Below are 24,363 nucleotides of genomic sequence, written 5' to 3' on the forward strand. Positions count from 1 at the left end.
AACAGTTGTTGAGCTGAGGGCTAGAATCTATATCCCCAAGTGGCCAGGTAGCCACAATGGTAGCCATAGGGATAAGAAGCAGATATATCCAAGTGGTACCTCCAATGGGGGGTTTTGACCCAATCCATTTGCACAGTGCATGAATCCACCCATTTTCCAAAGCAGGATTGGTAGAGACCTACCACTGAGATTACAGGGACGTAAGCCCCTGCTGCTGCCCCACCTAATGCAGACAAACCACAGCTTTTACACTACTCCTTGGCCTCTCACATACATAAAAGTAAATCCCAAGATTTGACCTGTAGTCTTCAGTAAGAACAAGTTTATTTGAAATGTTTCAAGACAAATGTTTCACAAATAGTTATCATCAATTGAAAAAATGTAGTGGTCACGCACAGTATTTAATTTTTGTGACATTTTTAACTCACACAGATGGAAGATTTTCAGACACACATATACATGTTTAACTGGTGATCTCTCTGGTGAACCATATTCAGTGATCTTTCAACAAACCTTGTTCAGAAGAAGAATGAAAATAAGGTGCTTCAATACAAAGATTTCAGTCTGAGTACAAAATCTTAGTTTGCTTATATTTTAATTTATGAATCACATTTCTTCAAATGTGTCAAAGGATTTGGGCTGAAATTAAGTATGAAAATAGTAAGTCCATATGAACATTTCTAAGAAAATTATGAGGGAGAGAGAACAGAAGATCAGCATGAAGGGAGTCTTTCAACTTACATTTAAGATGGTAGTGAGGTAATTCTCTCTCATTATGGTAGAAGACTACATTAGAAAGTCTACTAGACTTCTTAGATTCAGAATAAATTATTGATTTAAAAATTAAAATAAAATACTACTGTAATTGTATTTTAAAATAACACCTATGTATATTTTTCCTCTTTGGGGATCTTACACCACTTATTTTTTCAGGAACTTTGTAGTTTGCTTTTAGGTCCAAAATGATCCTATTTATTCCTGAGGGAATTCTGCGCCACTGCACATGTGCAGAATTCATTCCCACACAGAACTTTTTTTTCGCTTTAGAAAATATATTCTGCTGGAGAGGTGCTGCAGTTATGCCTTTCGCCCAACAGGGGCTCAGGGGCTGCTGTGGCACCAGAACAGAGAGCAGCCACTCCTGGGCAGTAACAGGCCCAGCTGTGGATACGGAAGGGATGAGGCTGTGTTCCTCAGAGCACCCTGCCTGTGAGACTAGGTCAGGAGGCACAGGATATGGGGGGAATGGGCAGTGTAGGTCACATCGAGCTGCTGGGGCAGAGGGGGTCACAGACTGGGATTCAGAAGGGCTAGTGGGGAGCATACTGGGGTGGGAGCTGAATGGGAGTGAGGGTGCAGGGACACATGGGGACAAGGGAGTGCAGGGACACATGGGGATGGAAGGGAGATGGGATGGCTGAGTAGGGGTGGAGGCACACACGGGGACAGAGACAGATGTGCCTGACTGAATGAGAGAGGCTAGGGGTCAACAAGGCTCTGCATGGGGGAGGCTCAATGACAATTCTCTTCCCCCCAAAACCCCAAATATATTTCTCTCACCCACAGCCGGGCTCTTTCCCAGCAATTAATATGCCTACTAAAGAATCTATTTGTCAAAAAACATTTCCTGAATCTTTTTTTTCCCTATATTGTTATAGACCTACTTGCCCACATGTATTTTGAAATAAATTACTAAACTAATTGAAACTGGTGTGATTATATTGTGTTATTTTGACAAATAAAATATGCAGAATTTTAAAATATTGTGCATAGATTTTTTAATTTTTAGTGCAGAATTTTTATTTTTTTGGTGCAGAATTCCCCCTGGAGTACCTATTATTCTCCACTCAGTCAAATTGACCCTTTATATTATTAGGAGTTATGTGATTCAATACGGTACCTAGAGTTGCTCAGAAATCTTAAAAGTGATTAGTAACATTAAATAAATATTCTTCTTAATTAATAAATATAACCACACTTTTGAGGTAGATAAAAAAATCAAAGAACCACAAACCTACAACTATTCTAATTTTACTTACCAACATTATACGTTTCTCTTCATCTCCTTTTCTTTCTCTCTTCTCATTTTTCTTTCTAAATATCTCTTGCAGCTGCAAAACAAGCCATTCTTATTTTCTGATTCAGGAACAGAGCTACTATGTACATAACAAACAGTGAAGAATTGCCCATGTGTGTCAATATGTCTACATACACAGAGCTGTATACATACATAAACTTTTTACAGCATGTGCAGGTATTATATATAGTTTTAACAGAATTATCATTTTATATGATCAGGGATAGATAAATGTTCCAAAATGCTCCTTATACTCAGACTCTCACCTTCTAATCTCCAGCTCTCCTGACCCCCTTCTCCTCCATATCAAAAGGCAAAAATAACTGTGTTTTTAAATAAAATACCAAGAAAACAGCACCCTTAGGGAACACATATTTTAGAGCAAGGGCCTCAGGGTCCTCAGAATTTTACATCATTCTCATCGTTTTAGTATTTGAAACTGGACGAGACAAATTTCTGGAGAACACACTGTTGGGAATAATGCTTCAATCCCAAAGTGATGGACCAGATGACCTAATGGGTTTTTTCCTATCTACAATTTCTATAATTCTATGAAAAGTCACATCTGTGTCTCTTACTCCTACCCATGAAATAATTACTTCTGGTAAAGAAAGCAGAACTCGTGGCTCATGACCGGAGTTATCTGGTCATTCTATTTGGTCTACTCTATGGACAAGCTATCAGTGTTGCAATGCTACTGTGCCCCAAGACGAAGGAGCAGGAGTGAAGCTCTCAATCTCAACCAGCAGTGGCCAAAGTAGCAGCACAAATCTCTCAATCATTTGAACAACAGAAAAAGAATCACCTCTGTACTATTCTCTATTTTGATAGCCTGCAAAACAAGCATCTGAGATCAAAAATCAGATCTGGATCCCTTGTGTAATAGCACAACTTACCTTAAGGACAATGTTTCTATGGTCACAGGGTACAATAAATTAATTATACTAATTTCATCACCTGAATGTGTAAATCAAGAAAATAGATCACTTATCATCAACTACTTAGCAGTGATAGTTCCTGAAGAGTGAAACAGTATGAATTTTCCATTTAAATCTGTATTAACTTTCAACTTCCATCACAATATAGACCCAAAAATCATAGTAAAAGAAGAATCAAATCTGCTTATATCAAACCTCTTAAACAGGATAATGCATAATACCCATGCATAGTTATCTAAATCTTTATAAAGTCCATTTATATATTATGTCAATCATATATTAGATATAGTCAACTGCAAAACATAGATTAATGCAATATTACGTTTCAGAATGTATAGGCTAAACAGCCAAGAAATGCAAAAGTGTTCCTATAGCAACGTTAACTAGTCCATGTTGCACATTTAAGATACGTAGTATTTTGGTTTACTATTTATACTGATTAAATCTATACCGTCATTTATAGAAAACTATATGTACAATTTAGACAAATTAATGTTCCTGTGAAAACCTTAATTTATTTATACTAAACATGGGAAATAATTTTCCTGTCCCATGAGAATTTGAGATTTCAAAACATTTTCTTATTCCAAATTCAGATGAAAAGTCAAAATTTCAGTTTTAGCAAACTGATAACCTGTCTTTATTATAACACAATCTGTCTAACAAGTAACTCATTTGGTTACATGATGGTTGAAATATCACATAGTTGGCACTCATATACTATACACTGCATAATTAAAGTAATTATACAGTTAAACTGACTTGTATAAAGTGTAATAAACCTTACTATTAGGCCTGGTCTACACTACGCATTTAAACCGATTTTAGCAGCATTAAACCGATTTAACGCTGTACCCGTCCACACTATGAGGCCCTTTATATCGATATAAAGGGCTCTTTAAATCGGTTTCTGTACTCCTCCCCGACGAGAGGAGTAGTGCTAAAATCGGTATTACCATATCGGATTAGGGTTAGTGTGGCCGCAAATTGATGGTATTGGCCTCCGGGTGGTATCCCACAGTGCACCACTGTGACCACTTTGGACAGCAATCTCAGCTCAGATGCAGTGGCCAGGTAAACAGGAAAAGCCCCGCGAAATTTTGATTTTCATTTCCTGTTTGCCCAGCATGGAGCTCTGATCAGCACGGGTGGCAATGCAGTCCCAAATCCAAAAAGAGCTCCAGCATGGTCCGTACGGGAGATACTGAATCTGATTGCTGTATGGGGAGACATCTGTTCTATCAAAGCTCCGTTACAGAAGACGAAATGCCAAAGCGTCTGAAAAAAAATCTATAGGCTACACAGTGCTGCGTGACAAGTGTAACGGGAAGCCAGAGACTCAAATGAAAGCTCATGGAGGGAGGGAGAGGGTACTGAGGACTCCAGCTATCCCACCGTCCCCAGCAGTCTCCGAAAAGTATTTGCATTCTTGGCTGAGCTCCCAATGCCTGTAGGTTCACACACATTTTCCGGCGTGGTTCAGGGAATAGCTCGTCAATTTACTCCCCCCCCCACCTGAAAGAAAAGGGAAAGAAATCATTTCTTGACCTCTTTCAATGTCACCCTATGTCTACTGAATGCTGTTGGTAGACGCGATGCTGCAGCACTGAAGAGAAGTATCCGCTCCTCTCCCCTCCCCGGTGGCAGACGGTGCAGTAGGACTAGTAACCGTCCTTGTTATCAACCCATGAGTGCTCCTGGCTGGCTTCAGGTGAGGCTGGCTGGGGGTGCCTGGGTGAAAATAGGAATGACTCCCGGTCATTCCCAGTAGATGGTACAAAACGGCTGGTAACCATCTTCATCATAGCAACTGGGGGCTGAGCTTCAATCAGCCCCCTCCCTTTCATGTGAAAAGAAAAGATTCTGTACTGCCTGGACTATCATAGCAGTGAGATGCTGGGCTCCTCTCACCCACACTCCTTAATGTCCTGCCTGGACTATCATAGCACCAGGAGGCTGCCTCCCCCTTATTTTATGTCACTAAAAACTCAGTGTTTCTTATTCCTGCATTCTTTATTACTTCATGGACACAAATGTGGGGGACACTGCCACAGTAGCCCAGGAAGGTTGGGGGAGAAGGGAAGCAACAGGTGGGGTTGTTGCAGAGGCACCCCCCATGAATGGCATGTAACTCATCATTTCTGCGGGATCTGACACAGAGCAGCTGTACTCTCTGATACACTGCTTCTCTAGTACATTTGTCCCATATTCTAGGCAGGACTGACTCTATTTTTAGAAACCATAAAGGAGGGATTGACTCGGGGAGTCATTCCCAGTTTTGCTTTTGCGCCCCCAGCCAATCTCAGCCAGGGGCACCCAGGATAGCATGCGGACAGCACAGAAGGACAGATAACCGTCATCTCATTGCCAAATTACACTGGCAGCAGACGGTACAGAACGACTGGTAACAATCTCTGCTATTATGCAAAAGCAAATGAATGCTGCTGTGTAGCGCTGGAGTATCGCTTCTGTCCGTGGCATCCAGTACACATACCATGACTGTAAAAAAAAAAGCAGAACGGGCTCCACAGTTGCCATGCTATGGCGTCTGCCAGGGCAATCCAGGGAAAAAGGGGGCGAAATGATTGTCTGCCGTTGCTTTCCCGGAGGAAGGAATGACTGACGACATTTACCCAGAACCACCCGCGACAATGATTTTTGCCCCATCAGCCACTGGGCTCTCAACCCAGAATTCTAAGGGGCGGGGGAGACTGCAGGAACTATGGGATAGCTATGGAATAGCTACCCACAGTGCAACGCTCCAGAAATCGACGCTAGCCTCGGACCATGGACGCACACCGCTGAATTAATGTGCTTAGTGTGGCTGCGTGCACTCGACTTTATACAATCTGTTTTATAAAACTGGTTTATGTAAAATCGGAATAATCCCATAGTATAGACGTACCCTCAGTGTGATATCATGGTTTTCAGCACTTTTTAAACAGTTTATAGTATATCATATACAGGGCCCAATTATGCCCAAGATTTGCATTGCGTCTCTCAAAAGTTTGTAATATTTTATGCCCTATAGGTGCTGTTGACAGGTGGCTGTTATGTTTCCCCATGCACAAAGCACAATACACCTTTTAAATCTAGATAATTTACTTTTTCAGATCAAGGAAAACACCCGAGCCAGATTTATATATGCAGTCCAGATTCTACTCATTGCTTGAGTAGCAGAAAAGAGCCACATCCCGACTGCAAGCGGCTAACTGAGAATTCCTCCACAGGAGGGAAAGACAGAGGTTTAATCCGGTACAATACTGATGGAGTGACTACTGAACTCTAACTTCTCCCCATCATCAACTTCTTCACAGGGTCTATGTCAGAACATTGCTACACTTTGCCAATTCTCAGCTGGACTATGCATGGATAAGGTTCATAGCCAGTTTACTTCAGTTAAAGCGTAAAGCTTACACCAGAGCTGGGGATGGAGCCACTACGGTTTGAGAATCAGAGAGCTAAAACTGACTCCCTGATGGCCTGCTTGTCACAGGAGGAGAGGTGCAGATCTTGGCACTGAGAAGAATCTAGCCCATAAAGTCCCATAAGAAGGAAACAGAGACAAAGGCCAAAAATGGGAGAACTTATCACGTTACACTGTGTGTTAGCATTCTACTGTTCAAAGAAGACATATCAGAAGTCAATTTATTAAATACAATTTATTCCAAACTCTTGCTAGAATAAACAGCACTTTTGAGTCTTGGAAAATGATTCTTCAACAGGGGAACTCTCTGTTTGCAAGAGACAACAGCAACTTAGTTCCTTTATTTACAGTAGTACCTCGAAGATACGGACACCAGAGTTATAGGCTGACTGGTCAACTGGGCACCATGTGAAACCAGAAGTAACAAATCAGGCAGAAGCAGAGATTAAAAAAAAAAAAAAAGGCAAATACTGTACTGTGCCTCTATTGCATCTTAAAGGTAGAAACATCTGGGATGCCTGTCCCCAACTCCATGTGCAGGGCAGCTATTTACAGCAAGATGCTCGGGCTGCCAGCCCACAGCAGCCAGATCCAGCAGAGCAGGAGCAGGGCTGGGATCTGAGCTGCTTTCACCCCTGCTCCGCCAGGAGGGGGATGCACTGTTTTTACTCACCCTCCCCCAGCTGGCGGGAACGGGCTGTTTTTACTCCCCCCTCCCTCTCTCTCTCTCTCACACACACACACACACACACACACACACACACACACACACACACACACACACACACACACAGAGAGACAGAGACAGAGACACCCAGGAGAGGGACACGTTTGCAAACTCATGCCTGAGCTGAGTACAGAGCTCAGCTGCTGCTGAAGCTTGGCCTTGAGAATCAGCCGCTGGATCTGCAGCCCTTTATTCAGAGTTACAAACACTTCAGTTATAGACAACCTCCATTCCCGAGGTGTCCATAACTCTGAGGTTCTATTGCAGTATAACAGTAAAGGTGCACCAAAAATCAATATTTTACATATCTCTACCAATGTGCTTCACAGATGACATTGTTTCAGCCCATATATCCATTTACACTTTGGCTTAGCTAAGACTAGCACAAATTATACCAGTTATTATGGTGGAGGTTTTGCCTGCTAGAAATTACACGGAGACAGTGAAGGCCTTCATCCTGTCATACACTATGCACAGGCACTCTACATGGGAACAGTGATAAACCCAGGGTAGAATCAGGGATTAAGCCTAGTCACCTCATGTCAACCATTTAGTCGTAAAGTAAGAAAGCATTTCAGAGAAAATATATTAAAACAATTAAAAAAAACCCTACGTGCATGCTAATAAGCTTAACAGGGATGACCCCTGGTTGCCGTCAGTCCTTCCAACCCTTCCCCAAGGACTGGGGCCCTTCTCTTGGACAGAAGGCCTTGTCTGTTTTCCAGAACATAATGAAGCCCCTGAGTTAGCATAAACTCAGGTTAATTACCTAAAAGTCCTTCCTTTGTCTTTGGCCTCTGGAGAATCCAGTGGAACTAGCAGGGATGGTGAGTTATATGGGCCCATGGTGCCCATGCTCTAGCAAATTCGGGGCTCACGGGCCCCGCTCCACCAATGTATGGGGCTGGGTCTCTTCCCAGGCCCTACCTGCCGCCCCCATGGCCTCCCCAAGGGTATCCCAGCCCCCACGTGCTGCCCCTGCACGTCTCCCCAGGTCCCATAGCATCCCTGCCTCAAGCGGGTGGCTGCCCCCTGCAGCTCTGCGCTGCACTCCGCAATGCCAGGTCATGGCATCAACTGCCGCCGCAGGGTCCTAGTGACCCACAGCCACTAGTGCCAGTGCGGGCTGACCGAGGCTGACCCTGCCCTTACGCCTCAGCTGGACAGTCTCTTCGCTTTTCCAACGGGACCATCCACCAGCACAGGGGGCCCCCCGCCCACAGTCACTGCTCCTGCCCCATGCTGGGCAAGGGGTAGCCCAATCCCCCACCTCCAGTGAGGCTACAGTGAGGGACAGCAGCAGGGGAGAAGGCACACACATGATGGCAGCCCCCCCCTGCACCCACCACAGCGGAAGTGAAGGGGATTCCTGGATCTGAGAGAGGCCCTAAAAGCAGTGACAGTGGTGTTAGGTGAGTGTGCTGCCAGGAGTGGAGAGGGAGGCTCCTGCCCCAGAGCTCGCTGCTGCTGGTGGGGAGAGGACTGGGGGGAATCCTTGTCTCTGGCCCCAGCCAAGGGCAGCCTGCCTGCACCCCAAACTCATCCCCAGTTCAGCCCCACCCCACTCCAGAGCCCGCACCCCCTGCACCCCAACCCTCTGCCCCAGCCCTGAGCCCCCTCCTGCACCAGGAACCCCTCATTCCCGGCCCCACCCCGCAGCCCTCTCCCCAGCACCCCTGTTGGGGGGTGGGACTTGGACCCGTTTTGGGAACCACCAATAATTATACAAACCTGCCGCCCCTGTGAATTAGTATAGCTGAGCCTCCCCAGGACATGGTCCCTCTCTGGATGTGTTACATCCTGAGTGAGTACCCAATCACACTCCACTGTTCTTAGTTCCTGGAGGGCTGTGGTTACTCTCCCCCACGGAGTTACCTTCAATCCCTGGCCCACAATGATACATAAACTTAATACAGTAAGAGCTCCCAATGATATTGCAGGAAATTGTCGTATCTGTCACAACACCTAATCCAAAAGCTCTAGGTGCCCTCCCATTATTTAAAAGTACAAATTATTCAGACCCCAGTCAGCCTTGCCACCAACATCATCCAGGTAATAAAATCACTAAGGGCCCAATTCAGCAAATCACTTCAGCATGTGCTTCACTGTACGTCTTCACCTGAAATCAATATTATTTAAACACACTGTAGTGCTTTGATGAAATCGGACCTTAATGATACGGTGGGGCAAAGCAGCACAGCAATATCTCAGTTCTACCTCAGAGCCTCTCCAAATGGTCCCCAAAATAGATTGGCCTTGCAGCATGTCATGAAAGTCAACCAATTCAGGTTATTTTGGATCAAGTGGGGAAATAAACGACAAAGTCAAGGGGCCACCTGGAGAACATCCTGCCACAAGCTCCCTCATTGTTATACCAAAGTGTCTAGCTCAAGTAACTGCTGATCACAGCTGTGGCAATATTAGCCCAAACGGAATTTTATTAGAGAAATTTATTAACAACAAAAGGAGAAGAAGGGAAATGACAATTCAACTTCAAAGCACAGCATGCAGTACATCTATGCGTCATTATAAATAGTTCACATTTACAGTTCATTACCACTTTATGCAATCTCTCATTGTCATAAAGAATTTAAACATAAAAATAGAATGATGGCAAGATTATGTCAAAATACTCAGAAACTGATCAGAGGGCAATATCTAATATACATACCACTAAGAACTCCTTTTTGTCGACCATCTCATTGCCATCAGTATCAAACATGTTGAAAGCTATTTTAAAACCTGCATGAGGCTCTGCCAGAAAAAGAATACGACTGTCAATTATTTGCAAAAGTTATGATAAAAATTTAACCTTTATGAATATAAACCAAATATTTTAGACCAGATCCTTAACTAGCGTAAATCAGTATATTTGTGCATATAAACAGTATATAACTGACTTACAGCAGCTAGGGATCTCACCTTATACATTTGTTTCACTTTCAACATTTCAGAAACTTAATGCACACCTCAAAGTTCATAGACTGAAAAAAAAAAAAAAGAAAAGAAAAGAAAAAAGGTAAAACATCTTAGAGCAGTGGCTGGTTTGGTATTGAGGAGGGAGAAGCAATCACACATGGCTATTCCCTGTTGCCACCTCCTAGGGGTAGGGCCAATGTTCCTCCCAAAGTCATTGTGGAAATTGAGGCAAAACCCATTATTTGTGTGTGTGTGTAGGGGGGGAGGTGCTGGGGTGGTGGTGGTGGTGGTTATGTGCTTACAGAATTAGGAGATTTAAAAATATATATATTTTTACAATACTGCTTAATTGAAGTGAGGATCAGCTGTTGCACAGAAGTCCAAATAGTGCTTCCAAAAAGATATATATCTGATTCCACATGTCTGATCTGAAAATTATGTTGATTGGAATGTCAGATAAATAGAGACTACCATGTTGCTGGAAGAATGCACCTTAATTCAGAGCCAGCTTTACTCAGCAAAAACACACACAGTCAATCCATTTGTACAACTTTTGCTTGGAAAGGCACGACCCACCAAAATTAGTTAATAAACCCTCCCAAACTTATAAGGTTTTTGCAATGATGAAATATCATCCAAATTTTTAATTTACAATCTTGTTACCATTCAATTTTACAAAAACTGACTTCTACTATCCAGAAACAAGAACTTGCTAAGGACAATAAGAGAAACAACAGACTGTCCAAGGTGAAATCCTGAACAGCGTTAGGTGAGAAGTGACAGTCTTAAAGACAACCTTATCTTTGTGGAAGAGAGTAAACAGGCTATCTTTTAAAATACCCTACAAATCACTCATTGCTGTCTTTAAAAGCTTTGGAAACAGCCAGAAGAAATGACATCTTAAAAGAATACAGATAAAGACTAGTAAAGACTAAACAAGAGAATTCAAAAGTCAGGCTATATTAGAAGCTTATGTAATAAACCTTTTAAAAATCTAGCAATATCAAAGTAAGCAAACAATTTAGTATCTTGTGAATTATGGCAAAAAAAACCAAATAGGGCAAGAAATGAAATTTAAGATATCACTCACAGAACAGATTTAACAAGGAAATGTATTTAGAGGACACAAGGAAAAGGGAAATAGGGACAAGGCAAGTAACAGAATCTCAAGATCAGGAGTAACCAAGAGCTGGAAAGCCTTCTTCTGTTTAGCACTGTATTACTTATGTTAGGCTAATAAAAGGTGACACACATGCACTTTCCCCCATCCCACTGAGCTCTATTATATTTCAAAAGCCTGGAAATTAAAGATAAGGGGGCAGATTCACCGTATGTGTAACTCCATTGACTTTTATAGGAATTAATGTCTCACCTGAGGACAGAGAGTATCAAATGACTTTGAAATAATAATAAGAGGCTAACAGAACATTTTGTTATACCAAAGTACCAGTAATTTATTAACCAGAGAGGCTCAGAGAATTACGAATACCATTTCCTTTCAACTTCTAAATGCCAAGGCAGCACTAGAAAAAAAATGGAGACTAAGATGTTAAATGAATCCTTCAGAGAATCTTCCAATATAAATTTCCTTTTAAAATATCAAATGACATTTTTATTAAACTGACTGGCCAAAAGTTTGGTTGGGAAAAAAAACAGATCTCCCACTGACTAAAGAGATACTACTATGCGCCCTTGGTCAGGACTTAAAGCTACCAACTAAAACAATCCATACTCATGTTCCCTGATATTGGCAAGAGGAACAGCTGACAAGCCAATTTAAAGCCCAGTCCTATGACCATACATTCCATCTCTATAAAAGATATGCAATGATTGTATTTACTCCACATGTACACTATTATTCTAGTAGGTCTCTTTAGTACTTGGAAGGAAGAGTTGAAAACCCAGTCATATTAACCTGAACTCCAAAGTTTATTACATTATCTGGTTTAGTAATAATTTTTTGCCTTTACATGTGGCCCTATGCAATGATGGACTAAAGCCCTCTTCTAACTTTGTCATTACATAAAAATGGCACCAGCTCACAACCTCTACTGTTTGGATTTTGAAAATTCCAGTTTAACTTCTACCATTCAGACTATTGAACTATTTTATTCTTCAGTCAAAAGATGGATAAGGCACTTCTCATTTCACTTCTTATCTATAATAAAGAATCTAATTTTTGGTCAGACACTAGTCCATTATATGGATATTATCTGTAATGGAAAACAAATTCAGGGAAGCTCCTTAACCAAAATATTCTAGAGCAGGGGTAGTCAACAGAAGGACTGTGGGAAAAATCCAGATTGCTAGATGCTTTTGACCAGACCACAAAACTCTGGGGAGCCGAGAGCAGTTAGTGTGTGTGTGTGTGGGGGTCTAGTGCAGATAGAGAGAGGAGTGACTGGCTGTGTGCTGGTGGGTTCAGAAGAGCTGGCGCTCAGGGCTGACTTGTAACTGGGGGGTTGGGCAGGTGCCCCCCTGCCCTCCCTAAATGAAGCCCCACCAGGTGCACTGGAGTTCAGAGCTTCAGCATCTGCTGGGAAGTACTGGGGCTTCAGTCCCTGCTGGGCACACTAGGGTTCAGGTTTCAGTGCCCCCCCAAATTATGAGTCAGCGCAAGGTGCCTGTCGGGCTCCTGCTGTCAGCACTGGGTGCCTGCCAAGGCTCCATTTAGGGAGGACTGTAATCAGAGAAAAAGGGTTCCTCAGCAAATAGTATCTTAGGTAGTCCATAGCCAACTTCACTCTTTCTCAGTGACAAATACACTTTCTTTCTGGAGAACAGCTTTCAGCTTATGTAGAAAATGGGGTTTTCTCCTCCCTTAACTTCTTATGAAAGAAGAGCCCCGAGCTCTACATCTGAGGTATCAGTTTCTCATATAAACCTCTTTGAAAAGTTTGGATTAGAAAGAACTGGGTTCTGACACATACAACCCTGTGTACATGATTTCATGCTTACCGTCGAGAATTCTTGCATGAAATACCCAAATATATGAAGCACTTTTGTGGTTTTTGTGTTTGATTATTAAATTCCAAAAGATGACAGTTTTAAAAGCCTACTATTTGAAGTTAACAAAACTTCTGAAACTAGTTTGTACATTTTTAATTTACAAATCTAAAATCTCAAACAAATGTGTTAGTTATGGAAAATCTATACCGGGGTCGGCAACCTTTCAGAAGAGGTGTGCCGAGTCTTCATTTATTCATTCTAATTTTAAGGTTTTGCATGCCGGTAATACATTTTAATGTTTTTAGAAGGTCTCTTTCTATATGCCTATAATATATAACTAAACTATTGTTGTATGTAAAGTAAAAAAGATTTTAAAAATGTTTAAGAAACTTTATTTTAAATTAAATTAAAATGCAGAGCCCACAGGACCAGTGGCCAGGACCCGGGCAGTGTGAGTGCCACTGAAAATCAGCTCGCGTGCTGCCTTTGGCATGTGTGCCATAGGTTGCCTACCCCTGATCTATACTATAAATAATTGACTCTAGTACAATCAAACAATTACACCTTCTACATTCTTGGATATTGTATTCCCAGGTGGAAGACAAAACAAATATTTAATTTTGATGATGTTTGTTGTTTACAAATAAATGTTTGGCTCAGTTTCAACAGATTTTCTAAAACTGTGTAAGCAGATATCATATATGGATTGAAAAATAATATTTACAATTTATGTATCTCTCTCCATCTTCAAAAGTCCTTTATAAATGTTAATAAATTTATCTAACAATTATGCAGCAATTTCAGAGGACTGAGATTATGCACTACAAACTGATGTTCAAATAATCTGATAATCCTTAATCTCTCATTTTCAGTAAAGGGTGCCTTATGTAATACAACACTTCAATTGAAATGTTAGGAGATTACACTGGGATAACACAGTGGCCAAGTTATATGGAAAAGATGCATGTGACTTTTCCCCATATAATTTAAATAATTTTTGGAATAAATTCAGAATCTTACATAACATAGGTGCCGCAAGCCTGGAAGGCAGGAGAAGTGAAGCAGTGACAGCATGCTCAGGGTGGAGGAGGAGCAGGGGCGAGTTGGGGCGGGGGGCTGAGGAGCTGCCGCAGGGGGGGCGCCTCAGAGCGGATGGGGGGAGCTGCTGCAGGGGGGTCACCTCAGGGCGGAACGGGGGAGCTGCCGCGGGGGGGGGGGGGCACCTGAGGGAAGGGGCTCGGGGACAGGGGAGGGCACAAGGTGGAAGTTTCGCCTAGGGCGCGAAACATCCTTGCACTGGCCCTGTTTGGTCTTAACTATCTTGAGCAGTTTAGTATCATCTGCAATCTTTGCCACCTCACTGTTTACCCCCTTCTCCAGATCATTTACGAATAAGTTGAATAGGACTGATCCTAGAACTGACCCTTGGGGAAGACCACTAGTTACTCCTCTCCATTCTGAAAATTTACCATTTATTCCTACCCTTTTTCCCCTGTCTTTTAACCAGTTCTCAATCCATGAAAGGATCTTCCCTCTTATCCATTGACAACTTAATTTAGTTAAGAGCCTTTGGTGAAGGACCTTGTCAAAGGCTTTCTGTAAATCTAAGTACACTATGTCCATAGATCCCCCTTGTCCACATGTTTGTTGACCCCTTCAAAGAACTGTAATAGATTAGTAAGACATGATTTCCATTTACAGGAACCACGTTGACTTTTGCCCAACAATTTATGTTCTTCTGTGTGTCTGACAATTTTATTCTTTACTATTGTTTCAACTAATTTGCCCGCTACTGACATTAGACTTACTGGTCTGTAATTGCCAGGATCACCTCTAGAGCCCTTTTTAAATACTGGCGTTACAATAGCTATCTTCCAGTCACTGGGTACAGAAGCTGATTTAAAGGACAGGTTACAAACCATAGTTAATAGTTCCACAATTTCACATTTGAGTTCTTTTAGAACTCTTGGGTGAATGCCATCTGGTCCCAGTGACTTGTTACGGTTAAGTTTATCAATTAATTCCAAAACCTCCTCTACTTACAAAATTGCAGTGAGTTTTTTTCAGAATACTTACTTGTTAAGATACAAAGGAGAAACAGATATTCTGTGTAGGAAATCAAACCTAGAGACAAAAAAAAGTGTCATGTCATATCAACTCTAATGAGCCTTCATTTGTTAAGCTTGAAAAATTAGACTTTTCTTTCTTTTTTTTTTATTAACACATATATACATTACAGCTGGGCAAAATTGTTCAGATGAAACTATTTTTCAGTCAGAAAGCAGATTTAGGTTGACTGAAACATTTTGCAAATTCATGTAGATTCCAGCAAAATGTTTCAGTAAAAAAAAAAACAAACAAAAAAACAGAAAAATATCCCAAAAAGTCAAAATCAATCATTTCAGCATTAGCAAAATGAAATCTTTTTCAAGTAAGATTTCACACAGAGATCTAGGTATTACTCACAAAAAAAGGAGGGGGGCACTGTCACCTCCCCTTATAACCTTTAGTGCAATGGTTAGAGTACTCATTTGGGAAGTGGAAGACCCAGGTTCAAATCTACACTCCAGACCAGGGACTTGAACCCAGGTCTCCACTCCTTCTAGGTAAGTACCATAATAACCAGGCTATTGGGTATTCTAAAGGAGGGAGGAGCTCTCTTACTCTGTCCCGTAGAAGCTGTTCCACTTTTTATAAAATACTTGAACCGTCATTGAGGAGGGAATAGTGAAAATGAATGACGTTATAGCCTTGTACTCAGGACACTCACCTGGGAAGGAGAACACCTACATTCCAATTCCTGCTTCAATGAATATTTACTTATAGGAAATGGAACAGCTTCAAAAGCCCCACACTAGAATAGGAACCCAATAGCCTGGTGGTCTAGGCCCTCTGCTCCAGACCTAGGCTGTCCACATTCCAGGTGATTGCTCTAACCCAGTGGTTCTTAACCTGGGGTGCACACACCCCCTGGGGGTGTGAGATGCCCTTTCTGGGGGTGCAAGACATGCCAAAAAAATTTAGAATGTAAATCATCAAAAACACAAATTAAGCACAAGCATGATTTTTGATAAGGGGTGAGAGAACATATTTTGAGAACCAAAGGGGTGCAGGCTGTAGTAAAGGTTAAGAACCACTGCCACTGGACTAATGGTTATAAATCACCTCCTCCTGTTTTCCAAATGTAGCCCTTCATTTTCTTTATCTTTTAGAACAAGTTAAAAATATCCAAAAGGTTTTGTTCAATGTGAGATTAATTTCCGATATTTTGGAACTGTCAGAAAACCAAAATCTCTCTCTCACCAGCGGAGAGCGGTTTGTAGTCTAGGTAAGTTGCTCTACAAATACACTGCAGCCTTACTACTAAGACACTAGGTAAAACATAGCTTAGTCTCATCTCTTGAAAGTAATGTGTATGATGGATTACATTAAGTTTTTCCAAAACCCCAACTATGACACATGGAAGTATCTTATGGTAGTATACAAAGGTTTCACATTACAATTAAAACTGTGTTCCCTCCTGATGTCAGCTGTTTAAATATGTTCAAGCTTGGGTCATAATTTTACTAAATCTTAGTACACATATCTTGTTAGGAATTTTGATTCTCACATTGCTTAACAATACACAGATTTTAGTATTTAGCTGCCTCTGTGTATACATACATACACTCTAATTATGCTTTGAATTTTACATTCAGCTCTTATTAGATGAGCTTATAAATTTTAATTAAATACTGATTTTTAAGGCTTTGTTAAAAAGTGTAATGTCTGAACTATTTACTGATTTAGATATATATGAAGCACCTATTCTAGGCCTCTCAATACTTTTGCAATGCGTTAAAAATCCAATCACAAAAAATTCTGAACTAGCATCTGGTTCTTGTTGCAGAAAATAATTAATCAGGGTTGAACTCAACATCCCTATTATATGCCCATTATCACAAATTGTGCTCCTTTTTCCCCAAAAGTCTAGGTAAATAGATAGTCTTGCAGCGTGCCCAGGTCAGTGAATTAGGGGTATTCTGGACTCTTTTCAAAATGGGCTGCTTAAGGAACAATTATTGCCTTAAGTGTCTACTGGAACGGCTTCAGCTCCATTAATCTTTAAGGACAAACCATCAAAACTGGTTCCTAGTCCCCAACATGATAGGAGGGGCACTATCTCAAAAACATAGGAGTTATGAGTTAGTCTATAATATTGGCCAAACTTCAAGGGCCAGATTTTTTCAAGTATTTAAGTGCTGCCTGAAGATGAAGCTGCCTATTGGGATTTTCAAAATGCCTAGACACCTAACTCTCATTTATTTCTATGCAAGTTAATCACCTGTGTGCTACTGAAAACGCCACTAGTCTCCTATCTGCATCTTTAGGTGCCTACATACCTTTAAAAATCTAGCCCTAAAAGATTAACTTCCAATCACAAACCAAAACACATGACTAGCTGTGAGAGTTGAAGCAGGAACCACCTGGAATTTTTTCATGGTCATCATAGTGGCTGGGAAATCCAAAGTTCATTGCAACAATTTGTCATCCATACACGTTAAAAACACTGACTGCTATTAGCCTTGGTACCATCAAGGTGGGTCAGCAGCTCACACGGACAGTTTGCAACACATCAGCTGGTACTCCTGAACATATTCCAACTCAAATGCATCCTGGGAATTGCACAAAATGAACATACTGTAATCAACCTAGCATGGGTGCAGGAGAATTCCAGCTTTTCAGGCTGCATACAAAAATAATGCAGAGTAGATCTTCATTTGTCTTCTTTAGGCTAATACTGTACAGAATACCTAGCTTGACCCAACTGTACCCAAACTGGTAAAATGGTAACACCCAGCCAGGGTTTGCTAGTACATGCAAGCCTCAGGGGACTCAGTATGAAGCTAAGACTGGAATTTTTGTCCTTAACTATAGGCAAAACCAGTGAAACGGAGATTATGCATTTTGACTTCACAAGGTATTTTCCTGACTTGTCTCCTCCCATACATGAATATAGGAATGGAGGAATCCAAACACTCACAATTAATTCTCTGCATATGACACTACCATATTCCCTACACACACCAACATTTTTCAACACTTTTGGCCCCCTGCAGTAGTTAGTGAATGGTCATAGCTGCCACACCTCAATGCTAGAACAAGCATCTTCAATGAAGGCTACAAAGCCAATCTAAGAAGACTATTCATTCTTCCAAACACCTTTACCAATAATACCGTAAAACACCATAAAACTTCAACTCCATTACCTTCAGAACCACTCCCTAAATATTCTCCAATACAACAGATCACATAATAATCCTACACCCAGGCCATTTATCTTAAAAGGGCAATGCTTCCATGACAGATATGTCTCCTACCCTCAAAAAACAAGAAAAAATACCCAGATCATTTTGGTCCTCACCACTGAGGCTGGAATGTGGGGATAATGTAAAAGGAAGGCAGTTGATTAAGCTATCATTTAAATCACACCAACCACCTATTCACACCCCCAAATGAACCCTTAAACACCCGTAAATTCACCAAATTTGAACCTCTTTCTTCTCCCACCCTAGCCGCACCCCTAATTTCAGAAAATAAAATAAACATATTTAATTCTTCTCCCGTTTTCCTAGTCTAAATGGAAATTCCTGGAGTAAAACTCCTGATGCCGCTGGTTGTTGTTATGGTGCTGCTAAAGTAGAGAAGGCTTCTAAGCAGTTCTATTACTATCCATTTTCCTTATAAGTCAGTATCTCACTCCCTCCCTCGCCCCCCCAAAAAATTGTAGATTTGTAAACAAAATTTAACTACTTCTGCTAGCACCGAAAATTTAAAAGCAGTTACTCTAATAATAAATATAACCATGTATTCTGCCTTGTGCATCTAGATTTCGTACAGCACCTCAGAAACTAAGAATTACTGTTATGTGTCAAAGGCCAGTTCCAATTTTTCATTAGGTCTGTAACTACTTGGAAGGTCAGCTACCTAGAGATCAAATGCAGCTGAGATATAGATAAAGGGATGTAAAACATCCTTGAGTAATCAGTCAAATGTAAAAAATTATTTTACAGATTGTTTTTCAGTGTTTGATACCACCTTCTTTGTTGTAAAACAAGGGAAGGAAGAGCAACTGTCAAGTAGTATGTCAGCAGACATGAAGGGAGCTATCTAGGAGGCCTTGAAAGCATTCCCTCCTTTTGTTTGTACTAGTGTATTGCAACCTATGGACAGATAGTTCTGGTTGACTGCCCTGAGTGTTATGGGAGAAAGATTCTGGAATGACTATTGCTCAGAAAGAAGGGCTAACTTGAAGACCACATAGGAGGTGCAGAGGTCACTTGAGGTGAAAATAATTAAAATAAAAAGCCCTGGGCGCTATCCTTAGCTGGTGTAAATTGGTGTAGCTGAATTGACTTCTATGAAGCTCTGCCAAAATACACCAGCTGAGGACCTGTCCATCTACATACTTGATATCAAAATGCATATATTGTAGCAATAAAGCCTAATGGAGAGGCAGTGTGACTAGGGGATTAAGACTGGATTGGGACTCTGGAGATCTCAATTCTATTCCTATCTCTGCCTTTGGCATGTCATCTCTCTGCCTCTCAGATTCCCCATTTATAAAGTGGAGACAATGATACCATCTCTTTTGTAAAGTACTTTGAACCTACTAATTAAAAGCACTATTATTAGTCTACCACTTTGCTCCAATTTTACACCATAATTTTATCAATTTCAATTGACTCTCACTGGCAGAAAACTAGAGTAAAACATTGGTGAATCAGATGCAGAAATTTTAGAGACATTTGAATTACACAATTCACAAAACTTATTATTGCATATGCTTTTTAATGGAGAATATTGATATAATAGGTTCTAGGTTCTAAAATAGTTCAATAAAGAATTCAAATAACGTAGAGAGATAGTTGTTTTGTCTGTGTGGAATCTGGAGTTGAATCAATTGCTCCAAGAAATACCATTGTGGGTTGCAAACAGAAAAAAAAGTTACAGAAGCTTTCTAAGAAGAGTTATTTATATTGCATATGTGATTGCCTATTATATGGCAATGTTTACAATTATTCAGAGCATATCTGGATCTTTTAAAAGTAGAGCCACAACTATTATTATTATTAAACAAATATTAATAGAACACATAACATAATTCTCAATTGATATGAAGATTATTTTATTATCAAATATTGATAAGAAACAAGCACCTTATGCTTTCTCCCATGTTGTCTCATGCTTGGGAGGATCTGCCTGTAAGTATCTATAAAGCTACTTCACCATACTCCTTCAAATCTCTTCTTTAAAATCTCCTTTGCTTTGAGGCCCCCCCAAAATTGACAATGCCTCGGCCACCAGTGTGCTGAGACCACTGTCTATCATGCCAAACGCAACAGAGCCCTCGGAGGGTCAGGTGGTCTACTGGGTAGCACACTCAGTATCGCTTCTCAGCAGGAAAGCCTTTCAGTCCAGTTCCTCATCCAAGGATGGATTTAGCTTCCCCTCAGGTTTGTAATGTTCTTGCCCTTTTCTTATCAGACGTGGAGTAAGAGTGGCATGTGGCTTATGCCCCCTCCTGCAGCAGGGGAAGTAGGCAGGGGAGCCTGTATTTGTTTTCCCCCCATTATTAATTAAAGTGTCATTTAGCAACCAGTTTAGTCAGACTTTTAATTAAATAATTCCTTTATATTTTACTTCATACTTTTTCTAAACCGAAGGTACATTTGATGTAGATACTATCCAGTTTTGCACCTTGTATCATATATGAGGAACATGCAAATAATTTAATATTGCTTTCATGTGAACTGCACAGGAACTTCTCAGCCTAACAAAGTAGTTGCATAGTAAGGTATCTTTTAATAAAGGATAGGTCACCAAAAACAAAAATAAAAAAAAGTGTTGCTGGAATTCTGCAACAGCCCTGCATGAAGGAGATATACTTAAGCACTGAGGAGTAACACAGTTAAAATATATAAATAAATATATGGTTTTAACAAATGTTATGTGAAGGGTAAGAAAGGCAATTCCTATTGTTAAATATTTAAAATGTGAGCCCTAATTTTAATACTAGTTCTTACAGAATCTTTATTTATGTATGAATATTTTTCAATGGAATAAGGTGTATGTAATAAATAAATAATAGTTATACCTCATGTAGTGTTTTTCATCAGTAGAGCTCAAAGCATCTTCCAAGATTGGATGTTTTTTACAGATGGAAAAACTGAAGCACGGTTACTTTGCCAAATGTCTCAACTGAAAATAGAACCCAGATCTCCTGAGTCCTAGCACATTGTCCTCAGCACATAAGTTAACATCGCTGAACCACTGTTTATAAACATTCTAAAAATGAAATTTTTGTGTTTCATTTAGATGATCTAAAACTCATTTTTATGGAGCCAAATTCTTCATAGCAGAAAGCATACTATGGTCATTTCTCTTGCAAGCATAACATATTTATAAGGTGCACAAGAGTTATGCACAGGACAGGTTCCACTGCAACTTTAATACATGCTAAGTGTACTTGCTATATACTCTCTAGTTTTGAAATATTCTAAAGTTCATACGAATGGACTTAGGTATAGTAAGTTCTCATTTAACGTCGTCCCGGTTATCACTGTTTCGTTGTTATGTTGCTGATCTATTAGAGAAAATACTCATTTAAAGCTGTGCAGTGATTGCTTATAATGTTGTTTGGCCGTGGGGGCTTGGTACCAGGGTGGGCCAGCAAACCCCCTATCAGCTCCCTTCCACCCTCCGCAGCGCTTTCCACCCGCCGGCGCCCCGTGGGTCAGCAACTCCCCTCTCCGCATCTCTCACCTGCAGCCATCAGCTGTTTCGAGTAATTCAGTAGGCTTGCGGGGAAGGGGCGAGGACACGGCGGGGTGGGGCCTTGGGGGAAAGGGTGGAGTGGGGGCGGGCCTGGGGCAAAGCTTGAGCACCCTGTGGCCCTTTGGAAAGAACAGCAAGAGGAGCAGCCGAACAATCCACCCTCTTTCACCCTCTCCACCACCGCAACCAAGCTTCACAATCATTATTGGCGAGTACAGTATTAAAACATTTACTGTATATGTTTTTTGTCTGGCAAAAAAATTCCCCTGGAACCTAATTCCCCCATTTACATTAATTCTTATGGGGAAATTAGATTCGCTTAATATCATTTTGATAAAAGTCACATTTTTGAAGAACATAACTACAATGTTGAGTAAGGAGTTACTGTATAATAAATCCTGAAGCTTTAAAAAAAGAAAAAGCCTTATTTCAGGGCTTCAGGGCTTCTCTTTGATTTAATGCTGACAATAGTGAGCAGCAAATGGTTTTCGTGACCATGAAGTTGAGGCATCCTGCAACAGTTTTAGTACCGTTCCAAAGATGAGCTTATTTTCGGGGTTTCTTTATAGCTTTATTGTAAATGTTTAGTTCAGTTTGAAAGCTAACAAAAACTGAACAGCAGTCATCCCAGGGTTGGTATCTGGCAACAGCACAGAAAAATACCTCCAGCCTCAATACTCAGAAAGGACTTAACTCTTCTTTCACGGTCTCATTCTAACAAGAATCACCAGCTCAGGCAGACTAGTATTTCAAGATCACTTTATTCAACCTGCTGTAATAGATAATATTTTTGTTTGTACCATCTTGTAATAGTTGTCGGACTTAACTAGCTTAAGACCAGATTTAATTAAAAAACTCCATGAGTCTTCTGCTACTGTGAAAACAAACGCAAGACTAAACAGATTAATTTGGATGGCTTTTATGAGTTTCCATAGTACAGAAACCAGCAGGTTTTTATTGAATATGAGTTTTTTAAAAAATATATCAGAGACCTGGAGTGAGATTATATCTTTTCCCAATAATTAATGTGAAGTTCGATGGTCAGAAGCTATGAAGATTTTCAAGAAGTCAAAACCTTGATCTGCAGAATTTTAGAAATTGCTAATGCATAAATCTGATTTTCTTGATTAAATAGTCGATGTAATATATGGGATTTTAAAAGTTACCAATTAGTGTTGTGGGGAACATGAATAACTGTGAAGTTTTTCAAGGAAATCAATACACTTTACTATTTTTGCATCTACCAAAACTGAAAGTCATTCTGTATCCTTTAAAGTATTTTATCTATGTCTCTTTTGTGGGTAATTCTCATTAGAAGGACAAAATTAAACTTGAAACATTTAAATATCAACACAACACACTTCAAAAAACTGTTCCAGATTCAGCTAGTACTACATATAGCAATCCTACGGCAGCTACAATCATGATCAAACAATGCAGATGTTGAAGAAAATTTTGCCAGTCTCTAAAATACAAAAGACAACTATTTTCCCTCTTTCTGGATAAAAAAATTAAGGGTTCAGCTTAAAAGTGCATATTTTAGCAACAATATTTCTACTATACAGAATCTAAAATAGATGCAGTAAAGTCATTAAGTAAAATAAATCTTCCTCACCTTTCTCTCTAAGATTACGGAAAAGTTTTGATGATCCTTTCCAAACTGGGGGTGTCTCTATAAGTATTTGATTCAATTCCTGAAAGAAAAAAAAATTAAAAAACACAAAGCAGTTGGTAAAGTCTTTATCAGATTAAATAGTGAAATCTAAGAAACCAAGACTAGAGACAAGGAATTTTACATAAACTTCCTATTTAACTTAATTCCCAATATATGGCAGTTGTAGGTGGAAAAATTTAAGCTTAGAAAAGCACACTGGCCCTGATCCAGCAAACACTTAAACACATTGTAAGGTTTGCTCATGTCAGTAGTCCTGACACCAGGCTCATGAGCAAATCTGTATTCATAGTTACCAGTTTGTAGGACTGGGGTCTTATATGTAACTCTGTACACCTTATGCATGACGGAACTTTTCAATTTGTTGCTACAACTCATTCACTAATGTATTTTTATTGGGGGACTGATCCATAGCCATTGAAGTCAATGGAAAGACTCCACTGACTTCAGTGGGCTTTGGCTCAGGCCCCAGATTTGGTTGCATTGCTTTTATGATGTCTAACTTCACTTACACCAAAACAAATTTCACACTAGAAACCTGATCATGGGCTTCCTCAGACTTACGAGTCATTCAGCACCTTGCAGGGATACCAGGATACATTCTGCTCTCAGTTACACCAATGAAAAGTGCAAATCAAATGACACTAATTCCAATAAAGTCAACAGACATACAACAATTTAACACCAGTATCAATAAGAGCAGAATTTTGTCAGATGAGCACCCTTAACTTCTGCTGAGTTTCACATGAGTTGAGAATGCTCAGTACTCTCAAGAGGCATTCCCACACCTTGCAGGAATGGTTCACATGAGTTTTACACATCCAGTCAAGGCGAAGA

At 40.4% G+C, this 24,363-nt stretch overlaps 1 protein-coding gene across 5 annotated transcripts in view; it reads right to left on the minus strand.

The window, feature by feature from the left end:
* Positions 1–24,363, minus strand: part of MICU3 (mitochondrial calcium uptake family member 3) — a 120,755-nt gene that overhangs the window by 49,898 nt on the left and 46,494 nt on the right. For all 5 annotated transcript variants that reach the window (XM_050947786.1, XM_050947788.1, XM_050947787.1 and 2 more), the window contains 4 exons: positions 23,470–23,548; positions 15,114–15,161; positions 9,841–9,923; positions 2,040–2,111 (listed from right to left, as the gene is read on the minus strand). In XM_050947786.1, the coding sequence (XP_050803743.1) occupies positions 2,040–2,111; positions 9,841–9,923; positions 15,114–15,161; positions 23,470–23,548 (282 nt within the window). The remainder of the gene's footprint in view (positions 1–2,039; positions 2,112–9,840; positions 9,924–15,113; positions 15,162–23,469; positions 23,549–24,363) is intronic.

Source organism: Gopherus flavomarginatus, chromosome 3 (genome assembly GCF_025201925.1).
Source record: "Gopherus flavomarginatus isolate rGopFla2 chromosome 3, rGopFla2.mat.asm, whole genome shotgun sequence".
Taxonomy (NCBI): Eukaryota; Metazoa; Chordata; order Testudines; family Testudinidae; genus Gopherus; species Gopherus flavomarginatus.